This window comes from Sinocyclocheilus grahami, unplaced genomic scaffold (genome assembly GCF_001515645.1).
Source record: "Sinocyclocheilus grahami isolate Dianchi unplaced genomic scaffold, SAMN03320097.WGS_v1.1 scaffold1573.1, whole genome shotgun sequence".
Classification (NCBI taxonomy): domain Eukaryota; kingdom Metazoa; phylum Chordata; class Actinopteri; order Cypriniformes; family Cyprinidae; genus Sinocyclocheilus; species Sinocyclocheilus grahami.
The window spans coordinates 130,604-148,457 of record NW_015506752.1 but is presented as its reverse complement, the minus strand read 5'-3'; the positions used below and the strand labels follow the sequence as shown (position 1 = coordinate 148,457).

The following is a 17,854-nucleotide window of genomic DNA, read 5'->3' as shown; positions in this document are numbered from 1 at the left end:
TCTGTCTGTCTGTCTGTCTCTCTGTCTGTCTGTCTGTCTGTCTGTCTGTCTATCTATCTGTCTGTCTGTCTGTCTGTCTGTCTGTCTGTCTGTCTGTCTGTCTGTCTGCCTATCTGTCTGTCTATCTGTCTGTCTGTCTATCTATCTGTCTGTCTGTCTGTCTGTCTGTCTGTCTGTCTGTCTGTCTGTCTGTCTGCCTATCTGTCTGTCTATCTGTCTGTCTGTCTATCTATCTGTCTGTCTGTCTATTAATTTCTAAGATTAAGAACGATGTAGATCTCTGGTTTGAGGACATAATATTGACTCTAATGTAACATTTATTTGAAACATTTCAGTCTTTATTGCACACTTGAGGTACAGGTTGAAGCTGTAACACACACAGTACATACTTCACTGAAACAGGCATATCTGACATCTGTAAAAGTGGTCATCTTATTTTGACAGCGATAAACATCGCAGTTAAGGTGAATGTGTGGATCACAGTGAGCGGCTCAGATTAGAATAAATACAGGATTCGGTGTGTAGTAGGCTAATATAACAGACAAAAAAGAAAGTGTGTTTTTAACGTTTTGTTGACATGAATGGTTTCTGGAGCTGTAGCGCCGCCCTGTGGACACTTCCTGGAACTACAGGAACTCGGCTTCTTTGCCACAGGTTCAGCATGTTGGGGACTAAAAACAGGCCATGCTAACTAAAGCTTAGCTATCCATTGAATTATTTATTTATTCAGTCATTTAGAACATTTCAACTTTTTTGTTTTGTATTTGTTTAAACTTAAAATAACCCTATTAAACAGATATCTTATCTAATGACGACAGGTAGTGACAGAATTTTAACTTTTCACATTTTCTGCACTGATTTCGGTTGGAAGTCTGTGCAATTCTGCAGAATGAATTCAAATGGCCCGTTTTGAATTTTAAAATTAGCTTAACAGTTGAAAATATTATAAAATTTGGCTTAGCTATGTGTGATAATAAAAAATAAAAACACTATGCAAGTCAACGGGGACAGCATTTCTCTAAAATGTCCAAACTCATTATGTATTCCTGGGGAAATCATCTGATAATGTGAATGATTTGAACATGCGATGTAGACACAGATGTACCTGCTTCGACACATGACATGTCTTTATCTCAAAATTAAATAAAACCAGAACATGGTCCTCTCATGAAACACCAGTGGTTATATAATATGCATTCAAATAAACACTCAAATAAAACCTTGACTTGTATGTAAACATATACACAAATTGTATATAGGTCAGCCTATAATAGCATTGCGTTATGAAGTAGTTCTACACTCTTAAAAATAAAGGTGCTTCACAGTGATGCCACAGAAGAACCTTTTTGTCTTAATGGTTCCATAAAGAACTTTTAACATCTGAAGAACCTTTCTGTTTCACTAAAGCTTCTTCGTGGCGAAAGAAGGTTCTTCAGATTATAAAAATGCAAGAAAGAGATGCTTCTTTGACTGAATGCTTCTTTGTGGAACCAAAAATGGTTCTTCTGTGGCATCGCTCGAAGAACCTTCTAAGCACCTTTATATTTAAGAGCGTACATGCTTTCTTATTCTCAATGAAATGGTGTTTTTAAATTCTTTCAAAAAAACAACAAAACAAAAACACAAGGACATGCAGTTTGTTGTTGGTAAATTTACATTTGATTTGTGGATATACAATTTGCAAAGAAAATAAATTAAGTTAATAACAAAACAAGCATTGCTCTGATTAGAGCCAGATTCATAATGTCCCAAAACATTGCTTTGAGATTAATGGACACATCTAGCTGATATTATCATTAATAAACGAACCAATATTTTTCTAGAGATGTTCGGTATAATGACTACAAAGTCCAGAATAAATGTCAGTCTCTGTTTCTTGTATCAATATTAGTCTCATATGTCTTCATTAAATGTTTAACACGGATACATTTGTTTATTAGTTTGAAAGATACTTCTTTGATTTTATTAGCGAGGAAATATTTCTGTTGCAAAGACCATGTATTGTTTGTTTTTTGTGCAATTGAAATTTCTCAATAAATTATTCCAATAAGAGGTAGGCTAACTTTTTCAATAAAAATATAATTAAAAAAAAATTTTTTTTTTTAATTGGTTCAGGAACATAAGTGAATTAGAGCGATTTCTTTCCTTCTTGACAGTTTATTTATTTGTTTGTATTAATTCTACATGCCGAACAATTAACATTCAAACGTATACAAACACGGTTCAGACGGAACGCATGAACGCGACGTCATCGGCGAAACGCAGAAACTGCTCACGTCACACCCACGGTGACGTAGTACGCAAGTGTCCGCAGCTCGAGGCCTGCCAGTGGACGGAAGCTCACAGTGAGCGCAGATCTTGTGTCTTTACGAGGAAAACCAGGCGAATACAGCACACTCCTGAGCTCAGGTCTAACTCTTTCTAAAGCTGCTCTAGCGCTGGCTGCGTCTCTGTTAAGCGGGTGAGTAAGCGCCGCTGTGTGTAAGCTGGGGGAGGGTAACGCACCGCGGTAAACACCGCTAGCTTTAGCTGCTAATTTGGAGAATAAACATCTTCGGCTCTTTCGCTTTAGTGGACAGTATTGTGTTTAACACTCTGTTGCACAATACGGCACATCGACTGATACTAGTACCGTGATGGGGATTAGTAACGTAACCGTGGTACGCTACTCTGATATGTACCACGGTATATATATATATATGATTCATATTTTATGATATAACGTTACATTCAAACACAAAACTAGTCAGAGACCAGATATAATTGTTTATATTTTTTTACTACTAGGTGTAGGACGCCATAGTTCATTTATGTACGTAGCTAAATAAAATAAAGTGTGATTATACTCAAAAAAATCTTCATACAGTGGACTAGCAGTAATGTATTTGGGATAAAAATGATTCACACTTGGACCTGAGCGTGTTTTGAGCTGAAGTGTTTTGTCTTTTATTACTAATGCCAGCTTCTTACTGTTTGTTTGAGCTAAATTGGTATCATCTAGTTGTGTACTTTAACAGCTGAACAATTTTTGGTTGGTTGTAATCCGTTACATACCTTGCAATCAAAGTTAGTTGACGTTATTAATATTAATTTGTTTAATTCTGAGTTCTTGTCATATTTTAGTACCATTTTCTAAGCTATGAGGTAGGGCTGGGCGATATAGCTAAAGAATTTAACGAACGATATAATGTTTCGTATCGTTCGGTATCGATAATTATCGACATTTTTTAAAACAAAGCGCAATAGATAACTTTTTTTTTTTAAATTTAGCCACTGTATTTTTAAATCAACCCAATTTATTGAGACAAACAACAAATATTTGTTGTTTTAACAATGAAACACAAAATAAAAATTAAACACATTCTAATGTTGTATATGCAGATTAAATAGGTTTTAAGGAAACTTTTGTCTTGTCTCCCGAGGCCACAATGAGCAAAATAATAGTGCATTTAAATTGTAAACGCAAGGAAATAACTGTCTGTAAAAACATGCATTACGTCTAAATTAACTCGGAAATTGCATAAACAGTTATGAACAAAACAGCATCATGTATTTATGCATTGCTTAATCCAAAGCCGAAGCGACATTCACACAGACTGCGTTTAAACACAAATCGAGACGCAGTGAAAAGAAATAAACCTCCACAAATTCGTGACGTGTTTTCTAAAAGTTTAAACTGTGCATGGCTACATCTCTTGTGTGAGACGCGAGAGCAGCGGTCGTATCTGTCCGACTAAAAAATGCGCTGAATATGCGTTCTGTGTGAGTGGCTTGGTTTGTGTTTGAACCTAATCTAGATCTTCTCCGCACTGAGCTTCTATATTTCTCTAATATTTTGAATGAATAACGCAGCAGCGTCTCGTGGGCTAGACTAACAAAACATTAAAATGCAACAACGTCGTTTACATCATCACCACCGCATCTGACGCACACCTAACGTTCAAATGCAAATGTTTATTTTAAATTCGAAAAATGCGCTGAATATGCGTTCTGTGTGAGTGGCTTGGTTTGTGTTTGAACCTAATCTAGATCTTCTCCGCACTGAGCTTCTATATTTCTCTAATATTTTGAATGAATAACGCAGCAGCGTCTCGTGGGCTAGACTAACAAAACATTAAAATGCAACAATGTCGTTTACATCATCACCACCGCATCTCGCGCGCCATGGAAATTTTCCCACCGGTTAATCGACGTGTGACAACACCGGTTCCCTCTTTTCCTCGCTTTTAAATAGCGCCGTGCGCATTTTACTTTCACTTTCACATAGCGGCAATTAGGCAAGACTAACAAAACATTAAAATGCAACAATGTCGTTTACATCATCACCACCGCATCTGACGCACACCTAACGTTCAAATGCAAATGTTTATTTTAAATTCGACTAATATTAATTCTTTATTCACAATCTCCTCATCAACATGTTTATGTTTGTGTGAGCTGTCCGCGTCACTCGTAGCACTTGCTTATATCGTGCGCTATATCGAACATTTTTTCAGTCTATAAATATCGATACCGTTTTATCGCCCAGGCCTACTATACAGTAGGGTTGTGACGGTGAGGAAATTTTCCCACCGGAAGCCTATATATAAAACATAGAACTTTTATTAACAAAACAAATAAAAATACACCATGCTATAGGGCAGGCTATGCCTAATGTAATATAACAAATAACTTACATAAAGTTTACATAGATATACAAAACTGGAAAATGAGTAAACATGTATAATATATAACCAAATAAATAAGAAAGTCTATAAATATCGATACCGTTTTATCGCCCAGGCCTACTATACAGTAGGGTTGTGACGGTGAGGAAATTTTCCCACCGGTTAATCGACGTGTGACAACACCGGTTCCCTCTTTTCCTCGCTTTTAAATAGCGCCGTGCGCATTTTACTTTCACTTTCAAATAGCGGCAATTAGGCATCAATCGCTTGTAACAACAAAATACAACGTCAAACTCACTTTACCCGATATATAAAACATATAACTTTTATTAACAAAACGAATAAATATACACTATGCTATAGGGCAGGCTATGCCTAATGTAATATAACAAAGTCTGTCTCGCCGCACTCTTCTCGTCTGTCTCGCCGCACTCGTCTTGTCTGTCTGTCTCGCTCTTCTCTTCTCGTCTGTCTCGCCTCGCTCTTCTCTTCTCATCTGTCTCGCCTCACTCGTCTCGTCTGTCTCTCGCCTCACTCGTCTCGTCTGTCTCTCGCCTCGCTCTTCTCGTCTGTCTCGCCTCGCTCTTCTCTTCTAATAAGAAACGAATGTTTAAAAAAAACTTACAAAATCAGCTTAGATAAACGGCAAAAGTCAACAGGCTTTTCAAAATCCAAAATACTGCCAAACAAGCGCTTTTGCATTTCGTTTCGAAACTAAATCATCCGCGATCGTCTTGTCTGTCTCGCCTCACTCGTCTCGTCTGTCTCTCGCCGCACTCTTCTCGTCTGTCTCGCCTCACTCGTCTCGTCTGTCTCTCGCCGCTCTCTTCTCGTCTGTCTCGCCTCGCTCTTCTCGTCTCGTCTGTCTCCCCTCGCTCTTCTCGTCTCGTCTGTCTCCCCTCGCTCTTCTCGTCTCGTCTGTCTCCCCTCGCTCTTCTCGTCTCGTCTGTCTCCCCTCGCTCTTCTCGTCTCGTCTGTCTCCCCTCGCTCTTCTCGTCTCGTCTGTCTCCCCTCGCTCTTCTCGTCTCGTCTGTCTCCCCTCGCTCTTCTCGTCTCGTCTGTCTCCCCTCGCTCTTCTCGTCTCGTCTGTCTCCCCTCGCTCTTCTCGTCTCGTCTGTCTCCCCTCGCTCTTCTCGTCTCGTCTGTCTCCCCTCGCTCTTCTCGTCTCGTCTGTCTCCCCTCGCTCTTCTCGTCTCGTCTGTCTCCCCTCGCTCTTCTCGTCTCGTCTGTCTCCCCTCGCTCTTCTCGTCTCGTCTGTCTCCCCTCGCTCTTCTCGTCTCGTCTGTCTCCCCTCGCTCTTCTCGTCTCGTCTGTCTCCCCTCGCTCTTCTCGTCTCGTCTGTCTCCCCTCGCTCTTCTCGTCTCGTCTGTCTCCCCTCGCTCTTCTCGTCTCGTCTGTCTCCCCTCGCTCTTCTCGTCTCGTCTGTCTCCCCTCGCTCTTCTCGTCTCGTCTGTCTCCCCTCGCTCTTCTCGTCTCGTCTGTCTCCCCTCGCTCTTCTCGTCTCGTCTGTCTCCCCTCGCTCTTCTCGTCTCGTCTGTCTCCCCTCGCTCTTCTCGTCTCGTCTGTCTCCCCTCGCTCTTCTCGTCTCGTCTGTCTCCCCTCGCTCTTCTCGTCTCGTCTGTCTCCCCTCGCTCTTCTCGTCTCGTCTGTCTCCCCTCGCTCTTCTCGTCTCGTCTGTCTCCCCTCGCTCTTCTCGTCTCGTCTGTCTCCCCTCGCTCTTCTCGTCTCGTCTGTCTCCCCTCGCTCTTCTCGTCTCGTCTGTCTCCCCTCGCTCTTCTCGTCTCGTCTGTCTCCCCTCGCTCTTCTCGTCTCGTCTGTCTCCCCTCGCTCTTCTCGTCTCGTCTGTCTCCCCTCGCTCTTCTCGTCTCGTCTGTCTCCCCTCGCTCTTCTCGTCTCGTCTGTCTCCCCTCGCTCTTCTCGTCTCGTCTGTCTCCCCTCGCTCTTCTCGTCTCGTCTGTCTCCCCTCGCTCTTCTCGTCTCGTCTGTCTCCCCTCGCTCTTCTCGTCTCGTCTGTCTCCCCTCGCTCTTCTCGTCTCGTCTGTCTCCCCTCGCTCTTCTCGTCTCGTCTGTCTCCCCTCGCTCTTCTCGTCTCGTCTGTCTCCCCTCGCTCTTCTCGTCTCGTCTGTCTCCCCTCGCTCTTCTCGTCTCGTCTGTCTCCCCTCGCTCTTCTCGTCTCGTCTGTCTCCCCTCGCTCTTCTCGTCTCGTCTGTCTCGCCTCGCTCTTCTCGTCCCGCCTCACTCCCTCACTCTTCTCGTCTGTCTCACCTCGCTCTTCTCGTCTCGTCTGTCTCGCCTCGCTCTTCTCGTCTCGCCTCACTCCCTCACTCTTCTCGTCTCGTCTGTCTCACCTCACTCTTCTCGTCTGTCTCGCCGCGTTCAGTTTTTAATTGTAGTGTCTGTTCTTTTACTGAACTAAATTATGTTTATTTCTATAAAAAATCAAAAAGACGGTGGGGGGTCGGTGCCGCGGTGGGCCAGTGACGTAACCGGTGTTGCGGCTTAACACCGGTATCATTGATCCACGTCTAACATTGGCTGTGTCTCAACCTAGTGAGCTGCCTACCTTGACTGCATTGCTGACTATATGTAGGGAAGCTCCTGGAGTTTTCAGAGCCATTTGTGTCCATGCATAACTCCCTGTGCTCTGATGGTACAGATAGTCTTTCTGTAATTTGATTTTGCTTCAGTGTAATGGACTGGATGGATGTGCGAGGAGTTGAGGTCATTGTTTGTGGATGATGTGAGATGTTGAATTCAGGGCATTCGGGTGCGGTTCTCCATATTATTTTAGGAGATGAGATGATTGACACTTTCCATTCACATTGATGCTAAAGAATGCAATATCTGAATTAAAATGTAAGTAAATGCAAAGTCCTGAATCCCTCATTAAACAGTTTGCCGAAATGGATTTAAATATAATTTAGTGCAATTTAGGGCTGCATCAAATAATGAAAATAATGACATCCACCAGTCACATCACCTTACAGAAGTGAATAAAGTATTTCTATGGACAACATGCATCTGAAATATAGCAGAGGACACAGACTGAATGGTAGAAGTTAGTCTGTGCTTTTGTTCTCCGGTTTTAATTGTTTTTAATTTAGTGATTTCAAATAATTCTAAACTTTTCCAAAGCATTAAAAGAAGAGAGCTCTTCATACAATTAAAAAGTTCCTCTTTTTTTCCTTACGTGATATTTGGCGTTCCACCAAAATAAATTAAAATATGCATGCAGATATTAAAATAATAGTGTTAATAATAACATACAAAATAAATAAAGAGATAAACATCAGGATATAATGCACACATTTATGACAGAACATAAAAAAATAAATAAATGCAATTCAAATGTCTGATATAATTTAGTTTATTTTAACTTTAAAATGATGGGCAAGCTGTTTTTCTTTCTTTCTTTCTTTCTTTCTTTCTTTCTTTCTTTCTTTCTTTCTTTCTTTCTTTCTTTCTTTCTTTCAGTGTCTTACAATGTAATCTTCCTTTTTTTGCACATTACATAACATAGCCTACACACAAAGAAGAAAATGCATTGATATTTTGCACCATTTTAATGCTAAATCTTGATATTGATGCATGTGCATCTAGTTATAAAATAAAGCATGTTTTTCACTGAACCAAAATTATTTTGATTTATAATCATATGTACAAAGAATATGCAGCAATATTTACTTGCATATATTTACACTAAGCCATTTTTAATATATAGTAAAAAAATGCTGTTATATGCAGCACTTCGATTCATTCATGAAAAGGAGTTTATACTGTTTGTGAAATCTGAAATTCAGCTAAAATGCTTCAGTTTTCTAAACTCATGAGTGATGAAAGATCATGAAACTAGTCTAATGACACATGACCTTAATGACCAAATAAAAAGCACATTGCAATCATTGCAATATGCAAACTTTTCCTCTTTTTAATATATACAATGTTGGACAAAATGATTAGAACACTAGTGTTCTCAGCAGCTAAAGAATGGTTTTAAGTCAGTTATTTCTATCTTTTGCTGTAGTGTGTCAGGAGGAAATATCAGTTTACATTTCCAAACATATTAATTGTAATAATCCAGTGAGATTTTTGTTTGCTCCACACAGAGATCTGATCATCATCATCCAATATAAGATGAATATCATTTCTAGTTGCAATGCACTCTTGCGTTATTTGACATGTAGTCTAGGTCTTAACTCAAACATTTGCATTTATGCATTTTACTTTTGAAGGCCAATACACTTTTTTTTTGAAAGTGGGGTTTTTCTGAGCTTTCAAATGGCTTGTAAAAGTGCCGTACGCATTTTACTTTCACGTTCGAATTAGCGGCAATTGAATTGTTGCAATTCTGCGTCAAGCAATTGTTAGTTTGAGTTTTCCCTCTTTTCCTCTGATTTCTTGGCTTTCAAAATAGCTTGAGAAAGCGCGCCGTGCGCATTTTACTTTCACTTTCAAATTAGCGACAATTCAGCGTTGATTCAATTCAAGAAACAACGTCAAACTCATAGAACTTTTATTAACAAAACGAATAAAAATACACCATATATGCCTACTAAAATAACTAATTACTTAGGCTGCACGAAATTTAAATAGGTATATAAAACTGAAAATCAGCAAGCACCGTGGAACCGCGGTAGGCAAATTACGTAACCGGTGGTGTGGCTTAACACCGTCTATCGCAGCAAGCCTAGAAGGACATTCATTAATTTCTCTCTTTCTTTGTCTTTTCAGATTTTTGAAGGGGAAGTTCTTCTTGAATGCCCAAGACACAGTCAGTACGGTTTTCACCATGAACAGGAATAAGCGCGAGAAGGAATATTACAGCATAGATGTAGGAGATTCAACGTTTACCGTTTTGAAGCGATATCAGAATTTAAGACCAATCGGATCTGGGGCACAAGGCATCGTCTGGTAAGTTGAGTTGGATTTCTTCTTAGCCTGTAGAATATGAAAGAAACGGATTATCATTAAGTAGAAAGTGTGGCGAATGTGGCTTTTTCTGTTTGTTTTTGCAGCTCAGCGTATGATCATGTCCTCGAACGAAATGTTGCAATTAAGAAACTTAGCCGACCCTTTCAGAACCAAACCCACGCCAAACGGGCCTACAGAGAACTGGTGCTGATGAAATGTGTCAACCACAAAAATGTAAGACTTGTTTTTCTCTGTCTCTGTCTGTCCGTGTGTGTGTATGCAACAAAAAAAGTGAGATTTGTAATGTTTTTGAAGTCACTTCTGCTAACTAAGGCTGCTTTTATTTGATCAAAAGCAGAGTAGTATTATGAAATATTATTACAATTTAAAATGCCTGTTTACTATGTGAATATGTGTTAAACTGTAATGTATTTCTGTGATGTGCAGCTGTATTTTCAGCATCATTCCTCCAGTCTTCAGTGTCACATGATCTTCAGAAATCAGTATAATATGCTGATCTGCTGCTCGAGAAACATTTCTGATTATTATCAATGCTGAAAACAGTCGTGCTGCACAATATTTTTGTGCAAACTGTCGTGCATTTTATTTTTCAGGATTCACAGATGATTAGAAAGTTCAGAAGAACAGCATTTATTTGAAATAGAAGTCTTTTGTAACATAATAAATGTCTTTAATGTCACTTTTTATCAATTTAATGATGAATAAATGTATTAATTTCTTGACTCTAAACTTTTGATCAGAAGTGTACTTAATTTTGTAATGATATAATTTAGATTGTAAGAACTTGATATCAGCACAGGGCACATCTTTTATGCAGTATGCTTTGATTTCACAGATAATAGGCTTACTACACGTGTTCACGCCACAGAAGACACTTGAAGAATTCCAGGATGTGTAAGTTCTTTCTGCTGTGATTTTAACAGTGTTCTAGAATGGAAGTGAAACATAGTATAGTAATATAAATTTGGTCAAGGATGAATTCAAATGGGTTAAATAAAGAGATGTTCGTGTTCAGTATGTACAGTAGATGCAACTGAAATCCTGCATAAATCGTATATGTGCATATATGCTTGTTCATTTGTGTTGCTCGCACACTTGTCTCGTCTCGTCTCGTCTGTCTGCAGGTATCTGGTGATGGAGCTGATGGATGCTAACCTGTGCCAGGTCATTCAGATGGAGCTGGACCACGAGAGACTCTCATACCTGCTTTATCAGATGCTCTGCGGCATCAAACACCTACACGCTGCTGGCATCATACACAGGGTACACACACACACACACACACACACACACATGCACGCACAAATTGGATTATGCACTTTCTCCACAGCAGCTCAGTCTGTGTCCTCCGTTATATTTTTCAGATGCGCTCGTATCAAACTACTGTATATCGATATAAACGGTATTGCTTCATACCATATCGCTTATAAAGAATATATCGATATATTGTACAAACTCGATATACCGCCCAGCCCTAGGCATCGCACATTTTTAGTTTTTCGAAAATACTTTTTACATTTTTTATTTTTTTTTAAAGAGCAATATCACCATTTTTCTTCCACGTTTTAAATCTCTGCATCTCAGCACATTAGAATGGTTAAATGTTCGTTTGATTGCAATATAAAAGATTAATTAAATTGTTAATGTTTTATTGCTTTTTTTTGATGATAAATTTGTATTCAATCATAAATCTAGAAAAGTAGATTAAAATAAACGGCACATCATTTCTTTAAAATTCAGAATTTAATTGTGGAAAAATTCAATTGTTTAGTGCTTTTTGATTATTCAAAAATGTAATTAAACCATTAAAACAGAACCCAGAATGACTAAAACAAGGGAAAAGAATTTGGGAAAAATACAGTGAAAAGTGAGTGAAAATAATTTTTTTTATGGAGCCCTGAAATTGTGATTTTTGGTAATTGTTGTCTAATTGCAAAAGTTTCATGATTTCAGTTAATTTGACATGCTTTTGATTACTAAAATTTCATTTAACCATTAAAGAAAAATTAAATCCAGAAGAATAAAAAAGAGAAGTAAATGGAGCATGTTTTACAAGAAAACATTTCAGTCGTTCTACTTAAAAATTTCACGTTTAATTCAATGTGTTACTTGCCATTTCATTGTAATTAATTGTGACGGCTTTTAATGTACAGCGAAAACTCACTTAAAGAGTTACTTAGTAAAATTTTGCCAGGAAAAGTTTTAGAATTTTTATCAAATGTTAATGTAAAAAATCTTATAACTTGTGTTTGTTTGTTTGCTGGTTTTTATTGTATTTGTTATACTTGTATTTTTTAAATTGTTTTTGCCATGAAAAAAGAAATTTACCAGAAATGTTTGACTCCTGACCTCTTCACTTCCCAGGATCTGAAGCCCAGTAACATAGTAGTGAAATCCGACTGTACGCTGAAGATCCTGGACTTCGGTCTGGCCCGGACAGCCGCCACCGGCCTCCTCATGACTCCTTACGTGGTGACGCGCTACTACCGGGCCCCTGAGGTCATTCTGGGCATGGGTTACCAAGCCAATGGTGAGTGCTGACCTGATGTCACGGCATGTAAAGCTCCCACCTGAGCACATCCACACCATTCTGCTGAAATGACCTCGACCTCACCGAGCGGCTGTGGGGTTTTTACGTCAAATTGGGCCCTATGATTTCTGCGATGCAGACAGAATCGTGGAATCCAGCCATAAAATCGGAATTTACTGTATAATGCGGAATGTCACAGAATTGGTCAAGTTTTGGATGAATTAATCAAAAGTAGGTCATTACACTTAAATTAAATCGCGATATGGACCATTATCTGTAAATTAGGGATGTAATGATGAACCGCGAGCCGGTTGAAAATCGGTTCAAATATGTGACGATTCAAATCGGTTGAGATGCCAAACAAGTAGGAATTTGTATGAATGTATCTCACTGTATCATTGCTGTTCATAAGCGCAGCGCTGCTTTGTTTACAGCGGTAACCAAGGAAACACTGTATCATTGCTGTTCATAAGCGCAGCTCTGCTTTGTTTACAGCAGTAACCAAGGAAACACTGTATCATTGCTGTTCATAAGCGCAGCTCTGCTTTGTTTACAGCAGTAACCAAGGAAACACTGTATCATTGCTGTTCATAAGCGCAGCTCTGCTTTGTTTACAGCAGTAACCAAGGAAACACTGTATCATTGCTGTTCATAAGCGCAGCTCTGCTTTGTTTACAGCAGTAACCAAGGAAACACTGTATCATTGCTGTTCATAAGCGCAGCTCTGCTTTGTTTACAGCAGTAACCAAGGAAACACTGTATCATTGCTGTTCATAAGCGCAGCTCTGCTTTGTTTACAGCAGTAACCAAGGAAACACTGTATCATTGCTGTTCATAAGCGCAGCTCTGCTTTGTTTACAGCAGTAACCAAGGAAACACTGTATCATTGCTGTTCATAAGCGCAGCTCTGCTTTGTTTACAGCAGTAACCAAGGAAACACTGTATCATTGCTGTTCATAAGCGCAGCTCTGCTTTGTTTACAGCAGTAACCAAGGAAACACTGTATCATTGCTGTTCATAAGCGCAGCTCTGCTTTGTTTACAGCAGTAACCAAGGAAACACTGTATCATTGCTGTTCATAAGCGCAGCTCTGCTTTGTTTACAGCAGTAACCAAGGAAACACTGTATCATTGCTGTTCATAAGCGCAGCTCTGCTTTGTTTACAGCAGTAACCAAGGAAACACTGTATCATTGCTGTTCATAAGCGCAGCTCTGCTTTGTTTACAGCAGTAACCAAGGAAACACTGTATCATTGCTGTTCATAAGCGCAGCTCTGCTTTGTTTACAGCAGTAACCAAGGAAACACTGTATCATTGCTGTTCATAAGCGCAGCTCTGCTTTGTTTACAGCAGTAACCAAGGAAACACTGTATCATTGCTGTTCATAAGCGCAGCTCTGCTTTGTTTACAGCAGTAACCAAGGAAACACTGTATCATTGCTGTTCATAAGCGCAGCTCTGCTTTGTTTACAGCAGTAACCAAGGAAACACTGTATCATTGCTGTTCATAAGCGCAGCTCTGCTTTGTTTACAGCAGTAACCAAGGAAACACTGTATCATTGCTGTTCATAAGCGCAGCTCTGCTTTGTTTACAGCAGTAACCAAGGAAACACTGTATCATTGCTGTTCATAAGCGCAGCTCTGCTTTGTTTACAGCAGTAACCAAGGAAACACTGTATCATTGCTGTTCATAAGCGCAGCTCTGCTTTGTTTACAGCAGTAACCAAGGAAACACTGTATCATTGCTGTTCATAAGCGCAGCTCTGCTTTGTTTACAGCAGTAACCAAGGAAACACTGTATCATTGCTGTTCATAAGCGCAGCTCTGCTTTGTTTACAGCAGTAACCAAGGAAACACTGTATCATTGCTGTTCATAAGCGCAGCTCTGCTTTGTTTACAGCAGTAACCAAGGAAACACTGTATCATTGCTGTTCATAAGCGCAGCTCTGCTTTGTTTACAGCAGTAACCAAGGAAACACTGTATCATTGCTGTTCATAAGCGCAGCTCTGCTTTGTTTACAGCAGTAACCAAGGAAACACTGTATCATTGCTGTTCATAAGCGCAGCTCTGCTTTGTTTACAGCAGTAACCAAGGAAACACTGTATCATTGCTGTTCATAAGCGCAGCTCTGCTTTGTTTACAGCAGTAACCAAGGAAACACTGTATCATTGCTGTTCATAAGCGCAGCTCTGCTTTGTTTACAGCAGTAACCAAGGAAACACTGTATCATTGCTGTTCATAAGCGCAGCTCTGCTTTGTTTACAGCAGTAACCAAGGAAACACTGTATCATTGCTGTTCATAAGCGCAGCTCTGCTTTGTTTACAGCAGTAACCAAGGAAACACTGTATCATTGCTGTTCATAAGCGCAGCTCTGCTTTGTTTACAGCAGTAACCAAGGAAACACTGTATCATTGCTGTTCATAAGCGCAGCTCTGCTTTGTTTACAGCAGTAACCAAGGAAACACTGTATCATTGCTGTTCATAAGCGCAGCTCTGCTTTGTTTACAGCAGTAACCAAGGAAACACTGTATCATTGCTGTTCATAAGCGCAGCTCTGCTTTGTTTACAGCAGTAACCAAGGAAACACTGTATCATTGCTGTTCATAAGCGCAGCTCTGCTTTGTTTACAGCAGTAACCAAGGAAACACTGTATCATTGCTGTTCATAAGCGCAGCTCTGCTTTGTTTACAGCAGTAACCAAGGAAACACTGTATCATTGCTGTTCATAAGCGCAGCTCTGCTTTGTTTACAGCAGTAACCAAGGAAACACTGTATCATTGCTGTTCATAAGCGCAGCTCTGCTTTGTTTACAGCAGTAACCAAGGAAACACTGTATCATTGCTGTTCATAAGCGCAGCTCTGCTTTGTTTACAGCAGTAACCAAGGAAACACTGTATCATTGCTGTTCATAAGCGCCACCTGCTGGCAGAGAGTGAATCTGCGTCTCATTCAGCTCGTCTGCTGTTTCCTTCAGATATGTTTTATGTATAGCTTCACAAAACTAAAGTCAGACCATTCTGTTTTTGCTTCGAATTTCGAATTTTCTAATTTAGATTAAAATCTGCTCGTGTTGCATGTATCCAGCATCTTTGTTTGGATCGTGATTAAAATGCAGTGGTTGTCTCATTTTAAATGGAAAGAGCACAGACAAGCCTTAGTTTGTTTATATGAAGAGATTTGTTTGTGTTACTTATTTGATTTGTTGTTTGTTTTCAAATTTCAATTTAGGTTTGCTATATTTCAGTTTCACAAAGAAACGTGCAGCAATAACCTAATAAAAGGACACCTTTTCATTTACTGTATGCTTTGTTTACTACACATACTGAAGCGTGTGATGCTCGCGGTGATTTCATCGTCTGTCGTCTCACTAAATAAGAACATAACTACATGAACAACATCTCCTGAACTGCTCTGAGAGTCACTTCATGAGCATTTTACCCTTTCATTTGATTAAAACTAGCGTCATATCATATATACACACAGAAGCGTAAAGGTATTCACGGCAACCCGTCAAAATAAAAGTTTGGTTTAACTGGAATAAACTGTGTCAGAAATATGTTATCGTGCAGTAGAAGTCACGTAATACTCCTACATATTTCATAGGGCCCTAAAAATTAAATTTTGTTGTTAAACTAAAATATATTGATGTTAAGTTGTATAAGTTTCATGTTTTCAATTAATTGATTAATAAAATCGAATTTAACCATTAAAATGGAGTCCAGAAAAATAAAAACGGTTTCATAGATCCCTAGTTAAAGTCCCTTGAGGGATTGTGTTGTCCCGCTGAAGTAGTTTGGCCGTGGTTTCTGCATGCACGAGCACACTGGATGGGTTTGCCTGTAGCACTGAGCATCTAGAAAGGAAAAGCATTAGTCACTGAATCTTACGGGGGAAGTGAAAGTGGTTCGCTGCAGTACAAAAATCAATTTGAAGGCCAAAAACGCTGACGTTTAGTCTTCGATGGTAGCGCGGAGGAAAAATGGTCACGGAAAAATGTGGCGCTTTATGCTTTGCTTATGTTTTCTCTTCTTCCTCTATGCTACACTGGTGTAGTGGATATTTGGGCTGTGGGCTGCATTATGGCAGAGATGGTGCGGCACAAAATCCTTTTTCCAGGGAGGGACTGTATCCTTGTTCGGCCTCTAGTTGTGCGCTGTGCAAGCAGAGCCGTGTCTTGCTCGGTTACAGATTATATATGACGCACACTGAGATGTTTGCATGCACCTGTCACCTCTGTTGCATCCACATCAATGCACCCTGTTCCTTAGATATACGTGTGTGTGTGTGCTCGATTTTCTGTTTTTCATTTGTAAGATTTTTGGCATTTTAATTTGGTTGTCATTTCATTTTTCAGTTGATGTCTGGTCTGTTGGCTGCATCATGGCTGAAATGGTCAGAGGTAGTGTGTTGTTTCCCGGCACAGACCGTATCCTTACCTGCTCGTCTTTACTGTCCCATTCTAAGTGTTGTTTCTTTCTTTTGGGGAGTTATTTTACCCTTGATGTGTGTTTTGTCATTGATGTGCGAGACCTGATGAAAAGAAGGTACAATTTTTAATAGAAGGTTAAAAAAAACAATAACTCTTTTCTCCCTTACACAATGCAATGTTAAGTGCCAAATGTGTTCATTTCTAAACCGTACAATCTCATTAGTCTAAAAATCCCGCTCTACATACATAGCTCTAAGCAGCATTTTTTTTTAGTTAACTGATTTTCATTGATTACAGATGTATGCAGAGTACAGAAAAAAAGTTAAGAAAGAAAGACTATTCATTATTATATGTACTACACAACATTCATAACCGTTTAAGCAAATATATTTCATATAATATTGATTTCCATATTTGATAAAAAATAGGTTACATTATACATAATTTTTCCCGCTAATGGATTATATGATAATTTATTCCTCCACCCATTTTTCACCCAAGGTTCATTTGCCATATTATAATTGAAAATGTATTAATATTTCACAATATTTCTGTTTTTACTGTATTTTTGATCAAATAAATGCAGCTTTGGTGAGCAAAATAGATTTACAAAACATTTAAAAATCTTGATAATGTAAACATTAAAAAAAAAAATTGTAGTGGTGTATATTCATACATATATATATCTATATTTATAATTTTGAAGAATACCAAATATGTAATAAAAATATATTTGCAAAATTTTTTTTTGCAAAAATATGTCGTAAAAACCTGATATAATTTTACCGAAACATGTTCTCGCCATGAACAAACAAACATTTAAATCATCAGTACTAATATATATGTACGCATGTACACACACGTTAACATAATGTGAATATAACGTTAATATAACATTTTCACTTTCAACGGAGGCTGAAAAAAAAAAGTCTTAAGCACAATATGTAAGATTTTTTTATTAAAATATCCAAAAACCACTAGAACAGTGTTATATATTTTGCTGACTAGTGTGCTTACATTATCCCAAATGTTTCGAAGAATGTTTAAATCCAGAGAAATAAGCAATTTTAACTAGTGTCACGGAGCGTGTCTATAGTGTCATTGTGTCGCCTGCTAATGCCGTCATAACCCCTCGATTTCCGAAAACATGGAAACAGCAAAAGACGCTTTAATATGTTGTGTGTTTTATTAGACCGGTGACGACCGCACAGAGTAGCATTATAACAGAACTAAATTAATCTAGTATGATAAAAGCTCCGCTGCTTTACCCCACATACGCACGACCGGAAGCAGCGG

At 39.0% G+C, this 17,854-nt stretch overlaps 1 protein-coding gene across 3 annotated transcripts in view; it reads left to right on the top strand.

Annotated features, from left to right (window-relative positions):
- Nucleotides 1–2,299: 2,299 nt before the first annotated feature.
- The window catches only part of mapk8b (mitogen-activated protein kinase 8b), a 32,873-nt gene continuing 17,318 nt past the window's right edge, over nt 2,300–17,854 (top strand). For 2 of the 3 annotated variants that reach the window (XM_016257579.1, XM_016257581.1), the window contains exons 1-7: nt 2,300–2,461; nt 9,399–9,578; nt 9,683–9,812; nt 10,435–10,493; nt 10,724–10,862; nt 11,964–12,129; nt 16,484–16,555. In XM_016257579.1, coding sequence (XP_016113065.1) covers nt 9,457–9,578; nt 9,683–9,812; nt 10,435–10,493; nt 10,724–10,862; nt 11,964–12,129; nt 16,484–16,555 — 688 coding nt within the window. In that variant the 5' untranslated portion in view covers nt 2,300–2,461; nt 9,399–9,456. Of the gene's footprint in view, nt 2,462–9,398; nt 9,579–9,682; nt 9,813–10,434; nt 10,494–10,723; nt 10,863–11,963; nt 12,130–16,182; nt 16,255–16,483; nt 16,556–17,854 lie in introns of all 3 variants that reach the window. The other variant, XM_016257580.1, reaches the window with a different exon arrangement.